Raw genomic sequence first — 23086 nt, 5'->3', positions numbered from 1 at the left:
GAAAGACTCGTGTCTAGGTTGAGTTACATTGTTTGCACACTACAAAAGTAGCACAGTTGCGTGGAGTTCCCATTGTGGCTCAGTGGGTTTAGAACCTTACTGGTATCCATGAGGATGCAGGTTCAATCCCTGGCCTCGCTCAGTGGATTAATGATCCAGTACTGCTGAAGGCCACAGCATAGGTTGCAGTGTGGCTCAGATCTGGCCTTGTTGTGGCTGTCCCATAGGCTGGCAGCTGCAGCTCCAATTCGATGCCTAGCCTGGGAACTTCCATTTGCAACAGATAAGGCCCTGGAAAAAAAAATAAAAGGGTAAAAAGTTCCCTGTCCCATAAATCGTTGATGTCTCTGTCGCTGACTCCAGGTTCTTTCATCGGTCTCGTAGCTGCGCAGTTGTAAAGACTGCAGCCCAGCGCTCTTGGAGTTATGTCACCAGGAGAGGTTTTGTACTTAACAAGTGTCGAGATGGCTTTAAAGCCAAGGCCTTGTGCCAGATCTGTGCTAAGCCGCTTTCTTCTAAAGCAGGAGTAGGGGGCTGACAGTCTGATAGTTAGTCTGATTTCATTTTGCTGTTAGTGTGACGTTCCTGTCACTCGTGATGCTGCAGGCCAGTTTCCTACACTGGTGGGCTGTCCCCCCACCTGTGTGACCAACCGGCTGGAAAAGCTTCGTGGCGCTGAAGAGCAGCGAACAGCTGTAACCAGTGACTCATCAGTTTCAAGAGGCGAGGAAAATAGGCGACTGTACTCCTCAGGCTCAGTTTGGTGGACGCAGAGGTGGCACTGCTCACGGGCCCAGCAGGTCTCCCGGCCCCTCTTGCTGTCGGTTCTTCCCTTCTTCTTTTTCTGTCTTTATCTTGTCCTTATGTTGCTTCCATTTCCGCATCTTCTGCGTCCCCATCCGAAGGTGCCTGTCACTTCTGCCTCCTCTCCCAGCCCATCTCCGTCGTCTCCTTTTCCCCTCTTGTTTCACCATTCGCCATTCTCAGCCTTTTTCCTTTGCTAGTTTCGCTTTCCTCCTAAAAGCCACGTGTGGAGGGGAGGCCTCGTGCCAGCTCTTTCTGCTTGAAGCAAGAGTTTTTTTGCCTTGTTCTTAACTTAGGTAGCAGGTGAGGGGCTCTCAGGGCCCCCTTTCCTTGGAGTCAGTGGTTCTGTCTGGGACAGTGCTCCCTGCAGCTGCTGAAGACCCCTGCCCAAGCAGGTCTCTAGGAGTCGTTTCATTGAGTGGCTTAAGGGTTTGTACAAATTTCACATCTCCAGTCCTGGAGACCAGAGAAGACGTGTTATTCTTCCTTGGGGGTCCCTTATGTCACAGTGTGGGCTTTCCCGGTTCTCCTGCACCATCAGTCTTTAACAGAAATGTTGGCTTCTCATCGTTCCGCATGGTTACTCCGGTTGAGTGTTGGTGAGCACAGACCCTTAGCAAGGCGGCCTGGAGAAGAAAGACCGAATCCAGTCCAGTCTGCCGGTTACTGGGGGGACGCTTCAGTCAGCTTAAACTGGGCATCCTCGGTTTCCAGCCTCGGTCAGATAGAGTGGTGCTGCCATGCCTACCTTCTAGTGGGGGTGTTAAATGATAAACTTCAGAGTTTGAACAAAAATTGATTTGAATTGGGCAACATCCAGTTCCCAGCGGTTGAGAGTTTTCTGACGACAGGAGCTGGGGAGAGACTTACATAAAGAAAAGTACAGAAGCAAAGAAAGGAAATTATTGATCAGCTCCAGCGCAAAGCCCTGTTGCTGTCTGTGCTTGGTTGTCCTTAGTGTTTTTTTGATTTCATAACCCTGAGGCATCTACACGCTTACATTTTGGTTTGCTTGCGTAGGCTGCTGCTTACTGCATTAGAGCCACCTCAGACTAATGAATGGCTTCCTTGTTTAATTAATTTAATAGTGGATCAAGTGTCATCATTTGTGTGAAAACACCTTGAAAGTTAACAGTAGCACAGAAAGCAAGATAATCATATTATCTATAACATTGCATTAAATACTGCCAAGATGGGCGTTCCCATTGTGGCTCAGTGGAAATGAACCTGACTAGCACGCATGAGGACAAAGGTTTGCTCCCTGGCCCCCTCAGTGGGTTAAGGATCCGGCGTTGCTGTGAGCTGTGGTGTAGGTCACAGATGCGGCTCAGCTTTGATCCCTGGCTTGGGATCTTCATATGCTGCAAGTACAGCCCCTCCAAAAACTACTGCCGAGATACCTTAAGGAGAAAACAGTTCATCTGATTAACAAAAGCATAATTTGGTGTGCCAAATAGCAAAACTGACTTATGAATAAGTTTATGGTTTTCATTTATTAAACCTTTAAACACTGCAAGTTCAGTCAAATGGTGAGAAATCATTAAATGCATTTAAGATGTAAACGTTATCGTCTCTCAGTTCAGAGACGGGAAACATATCAGTTGATTGAACTGATGGAGCATTAATATAAAGAATTTTTAAATTGGTGAAAAGGGATCAACTACTAGGGAGTAAAGTAACTCTAAAGCCCGGATCAGCAGGCTGTGGCCCTCGAGCCAAAGCCGGTTGTTGCACTCCCTCCCCCGGCCCCCCCAGCTGTATGGGCAACTGCGCTGCCCGTTGTAGAACTAGCATTTTATTGTAACGCCGCCTGCTCTTTGGTTGACTTACTGTCTGCGGCTGCTTTTGCTCTGCAATGGCAGAGTTTACTCGTTACGACAGAAACTGTATGTCAGCTGAAAGATGTGTTCTCTGGCTCTTCACAGAAAATGTTTGCCAGCCCCTGCTCTAAAAACCCAAGACCAGCCTGTCTAGGGAGAGAGACCCAGTGAAAGAACAAACTTGGAAGGGCCCCCACTTCCCCAGGGCCCCCACCCTTCACCTCCCTGCCCCCAAGGCCAAGACTCAGGCCTCGGTGGAGGGAGTGTGGCCCTGGTCGTCTGGTCGGTGGAGGTGGAGAAGTTTGCTGAGATGCTGTGGACTGGAGGGCTGGGAACCACCTGCTGGGGTGCCTGTGCAACTTCTGGGGTGGGGTGTGAGTGCCCCCGGGTCTCTCCCAAAAAACCCAGTGGCTGCTGGGCTGTAGGAGCAAAGTAGAGTAGAATAGAATGAATAGAAAAACCACCCCCAGAACACTCGGGCCTGAGAGAAACCCCTTTCTCTGCAGTGTCCGGCAGCACGCTCCCTAGGAGGGCTCACTGGAGACAGTTTGCTGACAAAACGGCCTCGTCTTGTGGCCTAGAGGGGGTGGAGCTGATGCCCTGTGGGATGGGGCAGGAAGGGGACACGCAGCTGAGGATTCCCTGGGGACACTTGGTGCCTGTGGAGGTAGCCCCGGGCTGTACACCTCGGTTACCTGCTCTGGGCTTCCCGGGCTACAGCCGTGTGCGGAACCCTGTACCGGGCGGGGGCACAGCATCCTGCAGTCTCTCTCCATCTGACCTCTTGGGAATCCTGAGCTCTGTTGCTGTAGAAAGCTGTGTGCCTCTTTGGTTTTATTAGGAATGTGGTCATAGTTCCCAGGGAAGATGTTACTGGTGGTGGCATTCATCCATTTTGCCAGCAGGCACCTGTAGACTGTTTGCTTCCAATATACTGCATAACAAACTAAAATAAAGGAGCAAATGATTTATTTAAGCTGAATTAAAATGTTTTAGAAGATGTTTTTAGGATTTCCTGTGTTAGGTTCTTTAAAATAATTACTTTGTATAAATCTTTTTATGGCCTCTTTTGAATGTAAAAACAGTTTCACCTTATTTTATAGGAAGGAATCACCTACACTTTCACTTTAGTCTTTTGATTTTGCATATCTTTAATCTCTGTCCATAAACATGTACTTTTCCCATTTATAATAACTGCACACTTGTTTGGGCCTTGCGTTTTTTTCTCAGCATGTTGTAACACCTTTGTAGAGTCTACTCAAATCAAGTAGCTGGAGTTAAGTATGAGCGTTTCATACTTATATTAGGCAGAGGAAGCTGCCTGCTTCATTAAAAAACTTGAGAAGCTCATTGACTTAACATGGTATAGGCTTTATTTTATTTTATTAATTAATTAATTTATTTATTTATTTTGTCTTTTTGCCTTTTCTAGGGCTGCTTCTGCAGCATATGGAGGTTCCCAGGCTAGGGGTCTAATTGGAGCTGTAGCCGCCAGCCTACACCACAGTCACAGCAACTCAGGATCCGAGCCGCGTCTGTGACCGACACCACAGCTCACAGCAACGCCAGATCCTTAACCCACTGAGCAAGGCCAGGGATTGAACCCGCAACCTCATGGTTCCTAGTCGGATTCGTTAACCTCTGCGCCATGACGGGAACTCTGGTCTAGGCTTTAATTCTTGCTCCAGGCTGTTTCAGTGCCCATTTTAAGCAGGCAGCCCTCTGCAGGGTGGTTGAGGACCCACACTCCTCTCATCTTGGGGCGCCACCCTCTCCTGGCCTCCCGTGTCCACTACTGGCTCCTGTGCATGCTGCTGGTGGAGAGGAGCAGCGGGGAGAGAGGCTGTCTCAGCTAGCTGGGGGCTTAAAGGACAGATGTTGACGTCTCACTGTTCTAGAGGCTGGCAAGTCTAAGATCAAGGCACCCGCAGATTCACCGTTTGGTGAAGGTCCACCTCCTGGTTCGTGGACGGCTGCCTATTGCCATGTCCTTGCGTGGGGGAAGGGACGAGAGAGCTCTTGGGGGAGAGGGCTCTCTTATAAGGGCACTAATTCCAGTCATGAGGGTTCCAGCCTTGCTACCTAATCACCTCCCAAAGGCCCCATCTCCCACTCCCAGTGTACTTAGGGATTAGGTTCCAACATGTGAGTTTTGGGTACACAGACGTTCCGTCTATAGCAGAGGCTTTTATGAGCCAGACTTGGCGGTGCCCACATCCCCTCCACTCACATGCCATTGGCCAGAAGAGAGTCACATGACCATGCCTAGGCATGAGGAGGCTGGGAAACGCAGTCCATTTGTGTTTGGAAGGAAAGGAGACCAATTTTGGGGACACATAGTCTTAGAGTTCCCAGTTGGGATGCCACATACCATGTGTCTTTAGTATATTTTGTATATATTGTCATTTTGCTTTGTATAGAATCTGTTGAAATTATGTATATCAGATGATTTTATTAATAGCTTCAAAAATAATCTTGCAGTCACTATTGATATAATGAGTTTACTTTTGATAACACCGTGTGTGCCTGCCTATTTTAGTGCTTAGCATACTGTGCTGTAGTTAGTTGGATATGTATCTTTATCCTCAGCCTGGCCATTTAGTGCCTCGCATGTGGGAAGTGATCACTGAACACTGTAGCGATGACTAGAAATAGATGTGATTTTTACTGAGAAGACTAACTAGAAATAGCCAGAAAAGGCACATTCTCCCGTTTCTTCCCCACTTGCTCGTTGCCTGTTCCTTCTTCGTGGATGCCAGGGATGGTCATTCCCGGGAGTCACCCACGGCCCTGGTTTGAGTATTCCCCCGCCCTGCTTGCCTGTTTGGGTCCAGCTCACATTTCTCCATGTTCAGATATCGCATATGTAAGCACACAGGTAGTTCAGAATAGAAAGGGATACACTGAGACTCAGAGATGAGTTCCACAGGGTCTTACATAAAATGGGGAGCTCTGTGGATGCTTGAAGCCCAGGGCTAGGAGAGACGGTCTTGGCTAGGGCACCGGCCTTCGCTGCAGGTCTTGGCTGGGCCCCCAAGCGGGGACGCTCTGGCAGAGCCTAAAGCTTAGAAGGGATTGACCTGTTCAGGGTGACCCAGGATGTGTTCCACCAAACCCATAGCCTCGTTTTGTGCTTAAATAACCGAAGGAGCATGAGAATCATGATGTGTCTTCTGTGCCTTTGGAAACAACCTGTATCTTTTGTTTCTGATCCTTCCTGATAGCAAAAATGACAAACTTTCATTGTGGAAAAGTTGAAAGATGCAAAAACATAGAGTAGGAGGTGTAAAGTTCTTTAGTCTTAAGAAGTTGCATTTATCTATAAGAGTGTTTAAATTGCTTACCTTGGAGTTCCACTGTGGCCCGGCAGTAACGAACCTGACTAGAATCCATGAGGACGAGGGTTCAATCCCTGACCTCGCTCCGTGGGTTAAGGATCTGGTATTGCCCTGAGCTGTGGTGTAGGTCTCAGTGGTAGCTCAGATCCTGTGTGGCTGTGGCTGTGGCATAGGCCGGCAGCTGTAGCTCCAGTTCAACCCCTAGCCTGGAAACGTCCATATGCTGCAAGTGTGGCCTTTCAAAAAAAAAAGTCATAAATAAATACATAAATTGCTTATGTTTTCACCTTCTAGGCCAAGCCGAAGCTAATCGAGCCACTCGACTATGAAAATGTCATCGTGCAGAAGAAGACACAGATCCTGAATGACTGTTTAAGGGAGATGCTGCTGTTTCCTTATGATGACTTCCAGGTAGGTGGTTGCTAAGTGTGAGCAGAGCGGTGTGATTATTCTTTACGCAGTTCTTTTCTGTCTCTTAGGTTATTGTTTCGTTCGTTAATTTCGGAAATTTAAAAGCTGGAAAGAAGAGATGTTATTTAAGAGAGAAAAGTTATTGTTATACATTCCTTTATGAGCTGATTTTATTGGTGTTTTTGCATTTATATATGTATGCATGCGGAGATGAATATATGTTACATATATGTATATATGCATATGCATAGATGCAAATATATACATATGTATAAACCACATATAACATATTTTTTCAAGTATGGGCTAATTCTTTGGAAATTTGTTTGAAGAGGAATGTAGGGTTTTCACCTAGTGCCTTAGGGTCTTAAGGATGGGATTTGCCAGGGATCAGGGGAGGATTCTGTCATGCCTCCTTCGAGGACACTGCCTTGAGAGAGGCTCTGAACGGTGTGTGGGCTCACAATGAAGGGCTCAGTGGTCCTGACATGTACAGGTGCTTTTTCTGGGAGCTCATTGGCTTCCAGCAGAGGATTCAGCATAGGTGCTGCTGGGAGCTGCTTGCTGTCTGGATTGTTGCTTGAAGCCTTTCAGACAGTGGCCTGTGGCTAAGTGACCCACCAGAGCTTAAGGAGTAATAAACCCCGGGGACGTCAGATGTCTGGCACCCTGGAGTCACCCCGGTCTATTAGAGATTCTGGTCACTGCCCTTGCTCTCCAGGAACTTAACCTTGGCTCTTCCTTCTTCTTTACCTGATGCTGTGAGTATCCAAGATCTGTCTTCTGTGAGTTAAGCTGCCTTGTTTTATTTTTTTTTTTAAGCTTTCTTGATTCTTTGTTGTTTAATTTTAAAAACTAGTATATGCTTGTAACAAACAAACAAACAAGCACTGTTGAAGCACTTGATGTTAAAAGCCTCCCCTCCGCCCTGTTTTTAATCCCACTCTCCAGAACATGACATGCTACGTACACAGTTCTTCAGGTACTGAATTGTCCATGTTAATAATATTTGTTAAATTATATTCCTTGAAGTTTTTTTTTTTTTCACACTAAATTTAAGAGCTTCCAGTTTACAACAAAGGTGAGAATTTTCACAAATATTCTCTTTTTCTTTCTAACTTGCTAGAGATACATGTGGAGAAAATGATTATTCTTTGGTTCTTTCCTGAGAAAAAAGTAGTGCCATGGAAATGAAATTGACTGTTAGTGGGATGCTGTTGCCAAAGTGTGTTCCACTGATAAATGGTTTCAGATCATGCCCCCAAATATGATGCTTTGAAAACTTCATCACATGACTAGATTACCCAGCCAAAGGATGAGTCAGTGGAAGCCTCAGAATGACACCTGTTGCCTGTGATCTTGGCAACAGATTTGTTAGCAAGAGACGTTAAATAAGATGATTACAGGAGTTCCCGTCGTGGCGCAGTGGTTAATGAATCCGACTAGGAACTATGAGATTGCGGGTTCGGTCCCTGCCCTTGCTCAGTGGGTTAACGATCTGGCGTTGCCGTGAGCTGTGGTGTCGGTCACAGACGTGGCGCGGATCCCGCGTTGCTGTGGCTCTGGTGTAGGCCAGTGGATGCGGCTCCGATTCAACCCCTAGCCTGGGAACCTCCATATGCTGTGGGAGCGGCCTAAAGAAATAGCAAAAAGACAAAAAAAAAAAGATGATTACAAATTGTACTCCACGATGACAAATTTTTCCTATAGTGTGTTCTGAGGAAGCTAAAGGTTATCTCAAGTTTCTTCAAGTGTGAGATATCAAAGTTTTTTTCTTTGAGTGTGAAATATCTCAAGTTTCTTTGAGTATTCTTCTTGGTATCAGAGTAACAAAATTGTTTCTAGTTTTGCAGCCTAGAGTGCAAAATTGTATTGGCAACCCTGAGATAAAACTGCTTAAGAAGCAAAGAAACCAAAAAAATAAACTGCCCGTACTTTAGTTTCATCTTTTATCTTAAGGACAAGGAACGTGGGTGTTTAAGCAGTGAAGAAACAGATGATTGAAACTTGGGGAAAAACTCTTCTGTCCCTTTTTGCCTGTAGCTTCTCTGGGGACACCAGACACGAATATTCTGGGAATGGCAAAGAACTCACTGACGTTCTGCTGACCAAGATTGAATGAACACGTGTTTTTTTGGTTTGTTTATTTGTTTGTTTCCAGGGCTGCACCTGCAGCATATGGAAGTTCCCAGGCTAGGGGTTGAATTGGAGCTACAGCTGCCAGCCTACACCACAGCCACAGCAACTCAGAATCAGAACCATGTCTGCAACCTAAACCACAGCTCATGGCAATGCTGGATCCTTAACCTACTAATCGAGGCCAGGGATTGAACCTGCGTCCTCATGGATACTAGTCGGGCTTTGTTACTGCTGAGCCACAATGGGAACTTCCAGAACAAGTGTTAAGTTCCGTTTGGGGGAAGTTTTTTCAAGGAGAGCTCGAATTTCAGCTTTGGTCCCCATCACAGCAGTTGTGATGGGCCCCACTGAAGTTAGGGTGTTGTTATGTGTTCTCTAGGAGACTGTATTCTAATCCGGTAAGGCCGTGTGCTTTCTTGCTAAGTTATCTTGATGATTTTAATAACTGTCTAGTTAGTTGATTGAGCCTGATGCCTTAGCGATGCCACGGATTCCTTCTGTCCCTGATTTTTTTAAGGCAGAATCGGAGTGGAATTATTTTTGTGTTATTAAAGGTGGAGGAAACAAATAAGATTGGAGGCAAGTATTTTACTTCACATGGAAAAAAGCAGGTTGGTCAGGCAGTGAGCCAAGAACAAGGCGGGCTTGATTTGCAATCCTCTACTTTGTAGTTAAACAATATTAGTTACCTATTGAACTAATAGAACTTGCTGTGAAATCTTGTCACATATATTCAAAATGATAATTTCCTGAACTTGTCGGTGTGGCTAGTGATGGTTCTTCGTATAGGTCATGAAAAGACCTGCCGTCGGTGTTGGTCAGCCCCTAAGAACGTCCACGTTCTCTGAAAAAGAACTGCATGGGAGAGAGCATTTGTCATTGGGTGTACGAGTCAGGGGTGGGAGAAAAGTCTTTAAAGTGTAAGTAATGCCCAGGATTCCTCTTCTCCTTTTCTTCAGAGACATAGAATTGGATGTGAGTCTGGCTGTGGATTTCCAATCAAAGCTTTCCTACTTCAAGTGGAAGTCCTTTGCCAGATGGTACTCTTGGTGGTGACATTCTTAACTGCTGCCATCGATCGACTAAATTTATAGCTGGCTTTTGAGCTTCTTGTATCCAGGCTTATTACATAGCTTATGAATGTTTGTGCAATTTTGTAACGTGATAGAATATGGAAAGGTAGTAAATAGTAAAAAATAAAAATAAAAAAAGCTGCACACACATGTTTCTAGTGGGATTATTCACAAGAGCCAAAAGATAGAAACAACCTAAGTCTCGGTTCATGGGTGAATGGATAAATGGTATGTGTGTGTGCAGTGGAATATTATTCAGCCTTAAAAAAAGAAATTCTGACACATGCTACAATATGGGTCAACTTTGAGGACGTTCTACTAATTGAAATGAGTCAAAAAAGGACAAATATTGTCCGATTCTATTTAAATGAGCCACCTAAAGTAGTCAAATTTATAGAGATGGAAAGGAATGATAGTGGCCAGAAGTTTGCAGGGGGACTGGGGAGTTAATTGTTTAATGGGTACAGATTTCACTTTTTCAAGATGAGAAGAGTTCTGTGTGTAGGCGGTGGTGGTGGCTGTACAGCAACGAGCATGTCCGTCACACCACCAAGTTGTACTCTCAAAAGTTGTTGTGATGTTGGAGTCTACGTTATAGATATTATTCCACATTTTTTTTTTAAGAGCGGGTGGTTACTGGATTTTTGTGCTGTGCGAATGTGAAATTGTTGACTTCCTGAAAGTTATGCAAGAAGTCAGGGTGGGGAGTGACTCTCAGGTGCATATCCTACTGATGTTTCCTGATGTATTATCAGCGTCAGATCTCTTTGGCAAAGGAATTTAAAAGGAAAAATGGGGACATTATTAATAACTGGGAATTCTAGAAATTTTCACTTTTGTATGTATACATGTTCAGTATATACGGGAGAATCCCAGCGTGTTCTCAGCATTGTATAGAAAAATGTGGTTAATCCATTTCCCTTTAAGTAACATCCTGATTTTATTTTTCCTCTGTTTCTTTTCCTCTTCTGCTTACATGAGACTGATAATGATCTACAAACCACTGACCTGGAAAGGAAACCAGGCCCCGCCACGTACAAAGGGCCTGGAAGTTCCTCATCTCATTTCCCATCTGTGCTTTTGAAAAGGAAAAAAAAAAACTTTTTTTCACAATGTTTTGTACTTGCTTTGTATTATATGCTGCCAAAAAAAAAAAAAAAAAAAAATCTCAGCACCTCATTTTGAGCTTTTTATTGGAAAGTGTTCTTTTGATAAAATTCCTCAGAACTTTTATCAGTTTGCATTCAGCAACCAACAACGTCGGTTTCCGTGAATATTGTGGTTTCTGAGATATTAGTTCATGTCTAGGATTGTACCTACCTGAAAAATCTGGATAAATAATATTTTTGGAGTTCCCGTCATGGTTCAGTGGTTAACCCGACTAGTATCCATGAGGACAGGGGTTCAATCCTTGGCCTTGCTCAGTGGGTTGGGGGTCTGGTGTTGCCGTGAGTGTGGTACAGGTTGCAAACACGGCTTGGATCCTGTGTTGCTGTGCCTGTGGTGTAGGCTGACAGCTATAGCTCTGATTTGACCCCTAGCCTGGGAGCCTCCATATGCCACAGGTGCAGCCCTAAAAAGACAATAATAGTAATAATAATAATTCTGAATTGACATTGGCCAGACCTTCAGAGGATCAGGATTTTAATCTTAGTTCAAGTTGTGCCTTTTACGGAAAACAGTGACTGGTGATTCTTTTTTCCAATTTTTAGGGCCACACCCGTGGCATGTGGAAGGTCCCTAGGCTAGGGGTTGAATCAGAGCTACAGCTGCTAACCTATATCTCAGCCACAGCAATGCCAGATCCGAGCTGCATCTGCGACCTACACCACAGCTCACAGCAACGCCGGATCCTTAACTCACTGAGTGAGGCCAGGGATCAAACCCACGTCCTCATGGATACTAGTTGGATTCTTTACCTCTGAGCCACAATGGGAACTCCAGTGACAGGTGATTCTTTTATCATCAAATATATCTTAAAAAGGAAAGCTTGTTTTCGGATCACACCAATCCGCCACGTTGAAGACTGTGTTTCTTTAGCATATAGTTTATATATAGTTCATATACTCCTTTTGCAAAGGGCCCAGCCTCCTGGGATGCTTAGGAGTGTAAATATAAGTCATGGCTCTTGCTTTCAAATTGCTCAAACCTTAGGACAGCAGGTACTGAATTAACACTGACGATGTGGAGAATGTGACCAGTATCATGACACAACGAGTCTCATGGGAATTTATTCTTGGAATATTAAGTTGGAGATAGTGGGATGTCCAGGTGCTGAGTCCTTTAAGTGGCTGGAAAAGCAGGCGCCCAGCCTAAGAGAGAAGCCAGGCTTGTTGATCCAGGCTTGCCCATAGGCATGTAAGACAGTGGCCCAAGAGGCCAAGAGGGTGAGATGCCACTAGAGTCTGGGGGAGCCCCTCACCGCAGGGAAGGGAGGGGGCAGAGACAGAGAGTGGGAAGAGGACCAGGAGACCCGGGGCCCTGGGAGGCGCCGAGGGGAGTCTGAAGAAGGGCAGGCGGGAAGAGCGGATGGTCACGCGCTCAGCCGACGAGGTAGACAGTGTCCCGGAGCCGCTGGCTGGGACAGCATTGCCTGCGATGGCAGCGTCTTGCCAGGGCTGAGGAAGTGAGTGGGTGGGGCACGGAGGCCCTTGGGAATGCAGCGGCGAGAGGACTCATCGTGACTCAGAGCCGTGACACGAGGTTTCATCAGGATCGGGAAACAAGGGACTGGGCTGGGAAGGGACGTCCAGGAAGGAGGAAGAGATGGAACAGACGGGGTGGGGGGCCGTGTCTGGGAGGGACTCTGGGGGTGAAGAATCTTCGGGGAAGCCTTCAGGGAGGAGGAGAGTGAGCGCCTGGCTGCGTGGGCAGGAGCCCATTGGGTATCTGAGTTGGAGGCGGGTGGGCCGAGGAGCCTGGTGGGGATGGCAGGCAAAGAGCAGCCGGGGGAGGGCAGGAGGGTTGGGAAGCGGCTCTGGGGCTGGAGACAGGAGGGCTGACAGGGAGGCTCGTGTAGTCACACCCTCACGCCGCAGCCATGGCCCGAGCCCTCGTCCTTTCTCATCTTGGTTAATCCTGTGGGTCTTCCAGGTCCCACCCTTACCCCCCTCCTGTCCATCCCAACAGAGGAGCCAGAGTGACCTATGCACAAGTAACCTGAGGAGTCCCCACTGTGGCTCAGAGGTCACGAACCCGGCCAGTCTCCACGAGGTTGCGGGTTCAATCCCTGGCCTCGCTCAGTGGGTTGAGGATCTGGCGGTGCCGTGAGCTGCAGTGTAGGTCACAGACATGGCGCGGATCCTGCGTTGCTATGGCTGTGGTGTAGGCCGGCAGCTGTAGCTCCAATTTGACACCTAGCCTAGGAACTTCCATATGCCTCAGCGGGGCCCCGAAAAAAATAAAAAGACAAAGAAAACAACAGCATACATTTAACTGGTAGGTCCGGGGACCTGACTCCTGTGTTCAGAGGCCCTCAGTGGACCTCTGTCCACCACTGCCCCCGGCCTCCGCTCCCGCTGCAGCCGCATGGAGCTTGGAGGCGCCTCCATCCCTCCCTCCTTGCAGCCTCCAGCCTTTGCTCAGGCCGCACCTCTGACCCAGCCCCTCACCTGCGCAGGCCTTTCTCCAACTCTGACTTCCCAGGGTCCTTGCCCACCCCGTGCCCTCCACCTCTTGGTGTTCCTGCTTCTCTTTACTTTGCTCTGTTTCATTTTTTTCACCATATCACTAACTTGCTTCTGACATGATCACATGTTGTTGTTTATTCATGTGAGCTCTGTGAGGCCAGGAATCTCAGGCATAGTCACTGGTGTTTCCTGAGCACACAGAGCACATGGCACAAGGCAGGAATTCAAAAAATTCTTGTTGAATGGAAGGAAGGGATGGGGGAGGGCAGGAGGAGGAGAGAGAATGGATGAGAATCATCAGCCTAAGATTCTGATGAAATCAGCCTCGTTGGGAATGTCAGCAGCTTGGGAACAGAGATAATGGAGAGAGGTTTGAGGTAGCAAAGGTTGGGGGAAGCTGCCAGTTCTAAGAGTGAGGGACCCGCGTCCTCGGGACTCACGGCTGGTGGGGGGAGTGTTCACAGGGGGTGGTGGATGGAGGAGAAGATACAGAGGATGCTTGGTGTGGCGCAGCCGGGGGCATGGGAGGTGGCCCTGGGAGAAGTGATGTTTCAATGTCTGAGACCCTGCAGGTGGAGTGGGTGGTGGGCAGTGTGGAGCGTGGGCAGCTGGACAGCTCGCAGGCTGGGTGAATCGACATGTGACAGAGTGTTGAATAGTTTGACAGAAAATCAGAAAATTAATAGACGTAAAAACGTTCGGCCCAACTACCAGGTCTATTGAATTTAAATGATATATAAAATCAAACTGAAATAAGAAGTACATTATGGAGTTCCCTGGTGGCTCAGTGGGTTAAGGACCTGGTGTTGTCACTGCTGTGGCTCAGCTCACTGCTGTGGCTTGGGTTTGATCCCTGGCCCAGGAACTTCCACATGCAGCAGGCATGGCCAAAAAAATAAAGTAAGTTGTGGCTCCTCCTATGTCTGTTCTCAACATTTAATCTAAACTTGAGATGAATCTTCAGGCCCTTAGAAGACATATAGTGTAACCTTTCTTATTAGAAATGCAACAGGAAAAGAAAGTGATTTAGCAACATGGATTATTTGTTCCTTAGTTTAAAAAACTTTTTGTTCAGCCCACCAAACTTAAAGGAATATCAGCCTTGAAACCACACCAATTCAGTGTTCTGGTGAGGGGGGAAATTACTTTCGAGAAACCGCTTCCAGATCAGATTCTCAATCAGAAACACAGAAATATGTGGAAGGACCTATAGTTCAGCTTGATTTGTGCCATCCTTTCTCAGTGAAGGTGGCAGCCTTCTAGGGTAGGAGGGCAACCTGGCTGTAAGCAGTGAGGCTCTGCTGACAATGCCCACAGGGTGCTCTGGTCTTCCTCTCTGCCCACAGTGTCCCTCTGGGTCCCCATGCCCTGTTACAAGCAGAGGAGGCCAGCCTTGAGTGGAAGGGGGCATATGCCCGCCCCACGCCCGGCAACTCCAGAGGACATGAGTGACGTGTTCTCTTGGGGGGCTGGGGCTTCATGCAGAGTGCCACGTCTCGGGGCCCCACAGCTGGGTAACTCAGGGAACAGTGGGGCCTCCTACGAGAACCACTGGAGTGAAAACTTGTCAGATTGATTTCTGTGTTTACATAGCCCTTTAGACGTGTGCTTCGTTTTTCCTCAAGACAGCCAGATGAGGGAAGCCGCCCCTGCCCCCCGATACAGGCAATACGTGATGTGATTTTTGTTAGAAGCACCATGCAGTGCTTAGGAGAACTGATCACCCAGCAAGGAGATGAGATTACCTGCAGAAATAACTAGATGAAATAAAACACACGTAACGCATAAAATATTACCGGCCTAAGTGAATCTAAGATTTGATTCTCAGGTGGAATGAAAGATATTGGACAAATCTAGTGATCTAGCCCCATCAGTGTGTTTTCCCGTCTCAGGTCACGTTTTCTTCCGCCCTCCTTTTGCTCTCATTCTCTTCTCTGCCTCCAATCTTCTTCGCTTTTTTTTTTTTTTTTTGGCAGTGCCAGCGGCATGTAGAAGTTCCCAGACCAGGGATCCAACCCAAGCTGCTACAGTGTCAATGCCAGATCCTCAACCCGCTGTGCCACAAGGGAACTCCTTCTTTGCTTTTTAAAAATAGTATATAGCTCCCATTTTAAATAGGTCAGAGGTAGAGTTCCTGTGTAGCTCAGTGGGTTAAGAACCTGACTGTTGTCCATGAGGATGCGAGTTCGATTCCTCACTCAATGGGTCAGTGATCCAGAGTTGTCGCAAGCTGTGGTGTAGGTCACAGATGCGGCTTGCATCTGGCATTGTTGTGGCTGTGGCATTGGCCAGCAACTGCAGCTCTGGTTTGACCCCTAACCTGGCAACTTCCATATGCTGTAGGTGCGGCCCTAAAAAGAAAATAAATAAATGCATAAGTCAGAGAGAGTGGTTAAAGTTCTACAGTGGGCAGAATTGGGTAAGTACAGACCATACTTGTAACCAGCGAGTGGTAGAAGGACACTTTTGTCTATGTGATTTAATGTGTATTTCTTAGATTGTTAAACACGACTACCAGGCATTGATAGAGAAAGATTGGAACCAAGATATCTTAAGACACTGTAAGCAGATGGCGATTTATTTCTACCGCATCTCTAGCATTCATAGAAAACAATTCCTTTTTTGAATAAGATTCTTTTTTATAGTTAGTGGTAATTAAAGACTTGATTAATTTCTTCCCAAATAAAAAATCTCTGTGAGAGTAGCAGACCGTATGTGCTGGGTTTTATAAACCGTCGTTTTTTGAAAATTCACCTTTGCATTTGCTGAAGTTGCTACAACAGTGCTTTATCCACGGTCTGAACTTAATGTCTTGAGCAAGTGGATGGATTTGGGATCTCAGCACCAGCTCTTTGAGCTCCTAAGAGCATAACTCAGGGTGGTGGATCAGGGGAGGAGAAGAGAGGAAGGCCCCCCTGCCCCCGCCAAAAAACTCCCCAAACCTGAAAGTCCTTCAAGAAAAAGAAAACCTAGTTTTGGTCTCAGAATTATCAGCTGCCATTTCACGTATTACTAGGCACACACTGTCTGGGTTCTGCAACCTCTGCAGGTCCTGCAGTGTCCATACCTCTGCCTTTTTCTACCAGAGTGCCCGGGCAGAGCCTGGGTCCTGCCTGACCTTGAGCTCAGTTTTGAGTGACCTTGCATCAGTAGCACCCTGAGTGTGTGAATGAGGTCCAATGAGGATACGTCGAAGGAATTCCACGAAGCCCGCGATGGCAGACCTCCTTCACGCAGGACTTTGCCATCTGCTTAGTGGTTTATCCTCAGAGCACAGCCTCTGCTCCACTGGGTTTATGTCAGGACTTTGCATGGCATCGTGGGAGCTGGAGACCATCGTGCTGCTGCTACTGCTAAAGGCACAGAGGGATTTGAGCGAAATGACCCTGGACGCATGCGTGAAACTTCATTGTGAGTGAAGGGGCGTGCCTGCCTAAGGCAGGTGTTTTGACGTGAAGCATAGGTGTTTGTACAAAGTTGTGGTCTTTTGAGTAACTGAATTGCATTCTGCAGAAGACAGAGAGAAGCGTACATGGCAAACCAGACAACTACCCTTTCCTCGAGGTCTGTTAGCTAGTGGCAGGTGTTCTAAACACTAGGGGTAGTGACAAGCCCCAAGATGGAGTTCATCTGTTACTGACCTGGGTACTGGTAAGCAAGAAGCCTTCCTAAAATTCACTTTCATTCGCCTGTAGTTCAGCGATGACATTTGCCCTAAAATTTGGGCTCTCGTTAGATGTGTGAGAATGCAGCCAGCGCGCCATTCAAGGAAGCTCTCTGTCCACCCTGGCTGACGTCCTCCAGGTGGCAGGGAGGGAGCTGAGGGACTGGCCTCTTATCGGAGCCTCTTCCCCTCCTCTAGGCAACATCCTTTTATTTTTGAAGAGGGCAGTTTTTAGCTGCAAACTCGTACGATGTGGAGTAGGCTGAGCCCCTTACTAATGAGGAAGCTGGGCCTGCCACTTGTGCCCTGAATGGCTGCAAGGCCACTCCTGGTTTTCTGGATACCCTCCAGCCTCCCTTTTGCAGTGATCCTTCACAAGTGATTAAAAACCAGCTTCTCCGTGATACCAAACTCAGCAAACCCCCACCCCCCAGCTCTTTAAAAACTGTAAACTCAATTGATGAGTCTGGTCATTAAGGGTTCTGAACATTTGACTTAATTTAGTTGCAGTTTATAGCATTTGAACAAGCTTTTTTTTTTTTTTTTTTTTTTTTTTTTTTTTTTTTTTTAAGAGCTGCACCTGTAGCAAATGGAGGTGGAGGTTCCCAGCCTAGGGGTCGAATCAGAGGGATAGCCGTCAGCCTATGTCACAGCCAGAGCAATGCCAGATCCGAGCCAGTCTGCGGCCAACGCTGGATCCTTGACCCACTGATCGAGGCCAGCGATCAAGCCTGCGTCCTCATGGATACTAGTTGGGTTTGTTACCGCTGAGCTACGACAGGAACTCCTGAACAAGTTTTTATGTAATGCATAATTTGGAGAGGTTGAAAAGGGAACAGAATGAAGTTTTTTTTTAATGGCTCTCAAAGGTCTAGTGAAATTTTTAAGTGTGCATATATGACACTTGATGAAATAGGACATTATACAGTGACTCAGCTCCTTGACGTCTCACCAGTTGCTAAGACACTGTCTCTTTTGGAACCACAAGTGATCTTACAACTTAATAAAAACAGTTTCCACTTAAAAATCCCGACCGCCCTTACTCGAACATTTATGTTGTACCAGATGATATGTCGGGGTGCTGGAGCAGTGTGATGACAGCACAGCCTGAGGTTCCCGAGTCTGGTAGGAAGTACAACCAGGCGTTGAGTAATTGCAGCAGAGCTGCACGCGTGCAGTGTGCTGCTGCAGGGGGGGGGGGGGGGCAGCGGCTCCGCAGCCCGGCGGAGGGGCTGGGTGCCTTAGGGAGTCAGAAGTGCACCTTGGGCTGGAGGTAGGAGGAGAGTCCAGGAAAGTCAATGCTGCAGGTCCCCAAAGGTCTTAGGTCATGCTAAGGAGTTTGGATGTAATTCTGATGGGGGAGGAGGTGTCACTGAAAGAATTTATGCTGAGGCATGACGCTGTCAACGAGCCTTTTGGGAAGGTGACAGGCAGCTGTGCAGAGACTGGATCGAGGAGAGAAGACAGGCACACCCCTCGGGGAGGATGCTGCTCTGAGGGTCACACAAGAGCTCCCCAAGTCTGTGCGTTGTCCTGGAGATGACCGCCGGGAAAGTCCTGGACCTCTCCGGGTGACACTGTTGAGGGAACAGAGAGAGACAGTTCAAGGTGGAAGCCTGGGGACCACGCAGAGGCCAGTGAAGAGGTGCTGGCGGGTGGGGGGCAGAGAGATGCCCGTTTCTGTGCCCACATCAAGGCTCTGTCCTTGTCATGTTTTAATTAGTTTCTTTTTTTTTAAATTTTTTTATTTTTTAAATGCCTCAAGAAAATCTTTCTCCAGACCCTTGTCCTGTTCCACACTTTGTTTTCTTGATTATCAGTAAATTAAACATTGCAAATGCTCAGGAAACTGCTTCCCTGGAAATGGAATTGTCTGATCTTCATAGAACACTGTGAGTCAGCTGCCAAGACATGATCTGCGCAGTGCGATGTGGGGAACGCCCTGAGTGAATTGCAGTTTCCAGCCTAGCCTGGGACTGAATCCTCGCAAAAGCAAGTCATCTGCCCTGAAACAAATGCCTCTGCCAGATCTTTGGAAACGTTCCATCACTGCTGGGCTCAGTAAGTCGCAGCAAAGTTCCCAGCCTCTTCTGAAAATGAGGTTTAATACTGTGCTGTTTCCAAACGGTTTAATGTACAGACAGATGCATCCAGGGGCACTTCCAGCAGATTCAAAGGGACCTGGAAGCGAAAGGCAGGAGGCGTTGGGAGCCGTTCCTCCAGCAGGGAGTCGTTGAGAAACCACTCGGCCCAGTTGAGCACAATAAAAAGTCAACCCTGGGTTCCCCCTTAGCAAGGGAGGTGCGCCAGGCCCAAGGATGCCGCCGAAGAGCCCAGTCTTAGCCAAACCGCCTGGGCTTTGATTCCTGCCACAGCCACGTGCCTCCCTGCAGTGAGCCCGGCCCCTCCTACCCTCGCCCCACGGTTGCCCTGCTCCTGCAGATCATACTCCTCTCCTCTGACAACTGCATCAAGATTTGGAGGGGCAGCTCAGCTAGGTACATGAAAACAAACTCAAAAACGAACACAAGTGCAGATGCTGGATGTGGAGTTATAAGCGGGAGGAGGGTGGACCACCAAGCAGAGGCGGTCTGCCTCACAGCCCGAGGGTGAATTGGACTCTGGAGCCTGGGGGGCCGGATTCTCCAATAGATCACAGACACCTTCCTGTCCCAAGGCCTCAGGGCCCATCTCAGAGATAAGAGGGCAGCAGCCTTGGCTTTCCCTTCTCTCTCTCTGTCCCCCAGCCCTGCCTGCTGACCAGGGACTAAGGAGAACCTTCCTCGCTCTGCCTCAGCTGGTGCCCTGTGGCCTCGCCTTCCCTCAGGGCCGGAGCCATTCTGCTTAGGATGCCCGCAGGGGGGGAGCGTCTCTGAGCCGGGAGCCTGAGCTCCCTCCTGGGCTGCGCGTGAGGTTTGTCTCTCTGAGTGTGGACACTCCCAGCCTGAGCTCCTTTGAATGGGAGAGATGGGGAACCGTCCGTGCCTCCACACAGCCCCCTCAAGTCTGCAGCCCACCTGCATCTCTGGGCTGGTTGCTCTGTCCCAGGGGAAGGGTGGGCCTTTTGTTTCAGTGTCCTCAAGTCCTATAAAACACCCAGGGGGTATGCATGCTTCCCACCAGGAGTTAAGAGGCTTGCTTTGTTTTAGTTTAATGCCCATTGTAAAGTGATTAATAATAATAAAAAAAAAAATCCTGTGCCTTCTGAGTTGAGGGGATTAGAAAAATAAAGAAATGATGACACAAAAGAGCCTCTTTGTTAAAACTCAGGCCTGTGTCTAAGTCTACTCAGTGAATCTTCCCTCCTTTTAATCCAGTTCTTTTTCATAAACAAAACCCCATAAAACCATTCCTTTATTTAAAAAAAAAAAAAAAAAGCAAGTGGGGTAACAGTCATAAATCAAAAAGTGCAGTATTCATCCTTTTTCTGGACATCTTTGAAGTTTCAGTTTCTCACAAAGCAATTGGTAGCCCTCAGATCATAAACCATGTGTGAGGGAGAGACTTAGAATTCCATGGAACCATGGGATTTTTAAACCACACATGAAACCTAGAGATCCTAGAAAACTCTGGATGTGGAAAGTTAAAACCTTCCTCCAGCCTTACCCAGCTCGTCAGAGGCAGAGCTCAGATGAGAACTCAGGTTTCCTGGCTCTCAAGTCAAACCTCTTTTCAAGATCACGTCTCAGATTCTTCCATAGGAAGTTGAATTAAATTCCGCGCCTCACCTTGCCTGTGGTTGGAAACATGAGCTTCCTGGTATCCCACCATCCATGGGTCAAGGTAGCCTGTCGGCCAGCACTGATGGGGAGGACAGGGCCCTGGCGGGGTGGAGGGGGGGAAGGAAATTCATTAGGAAGAGGGATTCCAATTGAAGCTAAAGAAACAAGGTTGCAGCTGGTCATCAGGGGAGAGCAGTGAGTGATGCTGAAGAGGGGCAGGAAGGGCCCGGAGGCCCCAGGCTTGGAAACGTGGTACCTCTCTATGTTCTCTCCCCAGGCCAATCATCCCACCTTCCAGACAGGGCTCATAGTGGCTACGGTAACCCCAGCTTTTGGAGGGAATCATTTAAAGCAAGTTTTACAGTAAAAAGATCTATTTGAAATTTAGCATCCCTAACTAGACTTGGAGATAGTTGTAAATGGTACCTTTCATATTCAGATCTAGGGGCAACTCTGCACTTCATCAATTCATTCCATTTGGGAAAAAAAAAAAAAGTGCCATAAAGATTGGCCTGGACTCTCAGCGGTCCATGCGTCATTATGTAAGCCCTTTGGGAGAGGACTTCATCTTTTTCTCTCCCTTTTGTGGTCCTAAGTTTCCCTTTCAGTTCTCAAATTTTGAGGACGGCCTCATAAGACTTCTGCCTGTACTTGGCCAAGGTAATTAAGAGTTTCTGTGCGCCCAGCACTGCCAGTGTTTAACCGAAGTAACAGTATGAACTGAAAATAGTTTAGTCTATTATCGTAGTTAAAAGTGTGTTTTATTTTTAAATTGTATTTTGTGCTGTGAGATTTATATCCCAGAAGTTGCCTGAGTTGCTAGCTATGTTTGGATTTAATTTTCAGATCTTATCACACTTCACAGTGTGGCATGTTTTCTCCTCCCCACCCCTTGCAAATGTTCAGCTTTTTTTGTCAAATGGAAATAATTTACTTCTACACAAAGGAATGGGGCTGATAGGCTTGATGTTGATTTGCATGAGGTTGATACAGATGCGTCTCTTAGTAGGATTATGATTTTAGTTGATAGAAAAGTCGAAAAGAATACCACAACCATGAAAAGGAGAATTGAGCTCATTTTTGAGAAAGGCTTTAATGTAATGGAATATAAATCTGCAGGTATTGATTTGGACTCTCTTATAAGCCAGGTAAGTAAAACTGTAGAAATTTAGTGGATTGATTTTACATACAGTAGACTATTACCTGAATGTGACTTTTAATACATAAAATATATGGGGAAATTAAATAGAGCATTCACTTATGCTCTAGTCTTCTCTAGTCAATTTCTTGTCTTGTCTTGTCTTTTTTTTTAATGGCCCAGGCTAGGGGTTGAATTGGAGCTGTAGCCACTGGCTTATGCCACAGCTACAGCAATGCCAGATCCAAGCTGTGTCTGTGACCTACACCACAGCTCATGGCAACACCAGATCCTTAACCCGCTGAGTGAGGCCAGGGACTGAACCTTCGTCCTCCTGGATACTAGTCAGATTCATTTCTGCTGCGCCATGATGGGAACTCTGTCCCTTGTCAGTTTCCATAATGGACCAGAGGGTTGTTTGAAATATTAGGAAAAACACCCTCGCAAGTAATGGATGATTAGTAGTAGGTTCCTATTTTTATCTCCATTGGCTGCTCATTCGTACTTGAAACATTTACTAAGTACTTAGCACAGAGATCCAAATAGAAAGACACGTCCCCTTTCCTCTAAGGAACTCATCATCTGGTAGTGGAAAGAAGGACCTGTGCCTGCAGCAGAGTCTTTGAGATTGATGAACTCTCAGACAGGGCCTCATGGGGTGTGATTTGTAAGGTCACCAGGGCCTCAGCTTTCGAAGCACAGAGCCTGGGTTTGGGTTGATAGCGCTAGAGTTGCTTGGGCTCAGAGAAACTGACTTGTAGCAGCCAACCCTACAAGAGAAACCAGAATACCATTTAATAATGAGTGTTGAGAACTGGAATTAAGCAGCAGGTCAGAATACGTCACTGGCTGTGTGCCCTCTCTGAGTAGTAGGGTCTCAGTGGAAGTCGTAATAAACACGTGGGTTGGAGAGACGAGACTCAGAGCAACGGCTGCAAGTGGAAGGACCTTGGCAGCTGGTGGCATCAAACTGTGACTCCTTTTTGGGGCTGTGTCCATGCATGCCCAGTGGGTCCCAGCCTGATGGATCCCAGCCTTTCCTATTCGATGTTGGTGAAGACACTGCAGCATTGCTCTGGTCAGACAGGCCCTGTTCTTGCTGTTGGCTCATTCTTTCTCCAGTTAAAACCATTGACGAGGCTATAGGTCGATGGGGTTTTAGAGCTGTTAATTCAAGTTTAATTAGAGTTCTAGGCAGTTTCTCCTTTGGTGTAAGATATATTTCTAGTCTGGACTTAATGGGTTTTTTGTGTGTTTATGCAAAGAGCTTATTTCATCTACTACGACTTGATTTTGCTCGTTTAGCTTTCCATGGGTAAAATTACCTTCCCGTTTCTCTTGCTTTTTT

General features: G+C 47.1%; 1 protein-coding gene across 30 annotated transcripts in view; it reads left to right on the top strand.

The window, feature by feature from the left end:
• The window catches only part of DOCK9 (dedicator of cytokinesis 9), a 288344-nt gene that overhangs the window by 121046 nt on the left and 144212 nt on the right, over positions 1-23086 (top strand). For all 30 annotated transcript variants that reach the window (XR_002336733.1, XM_021065834.1, XM_021065826.1 and 27 more), the window contains exon 2: positions 6257-6373. Coding sequence is in view for 29 of the 30 variants with exons in the window: in XM_021065834.1 (XP_020921493.1) it covers positions 6257-6373 (117 nt within the window). In the remaining variant the exon portion in view is untranslated. The remainder of the gene's footprint in view (positions 1-6256; positions 6374-23086) is intronic.

This window comes from Sus scrofa, chromosome 11, assembly GCF_000003025.6.
Source record: "Sus scrofa isolate TJ Tabasco breed Duroc chromosome 11, Sscrofa11.1, whole genome shotgun sequence".
NCBI lineage: Eukaryota > Metazoa > Chordata > Mammalia > Artiodactyla > Suidae > Sus > Sus scrofa.
The sequence above is the reverse complement of the archived record's forward strand: the minus strand, read 5'-3'. Positions and strand labels throughout refer to the sequence as shown.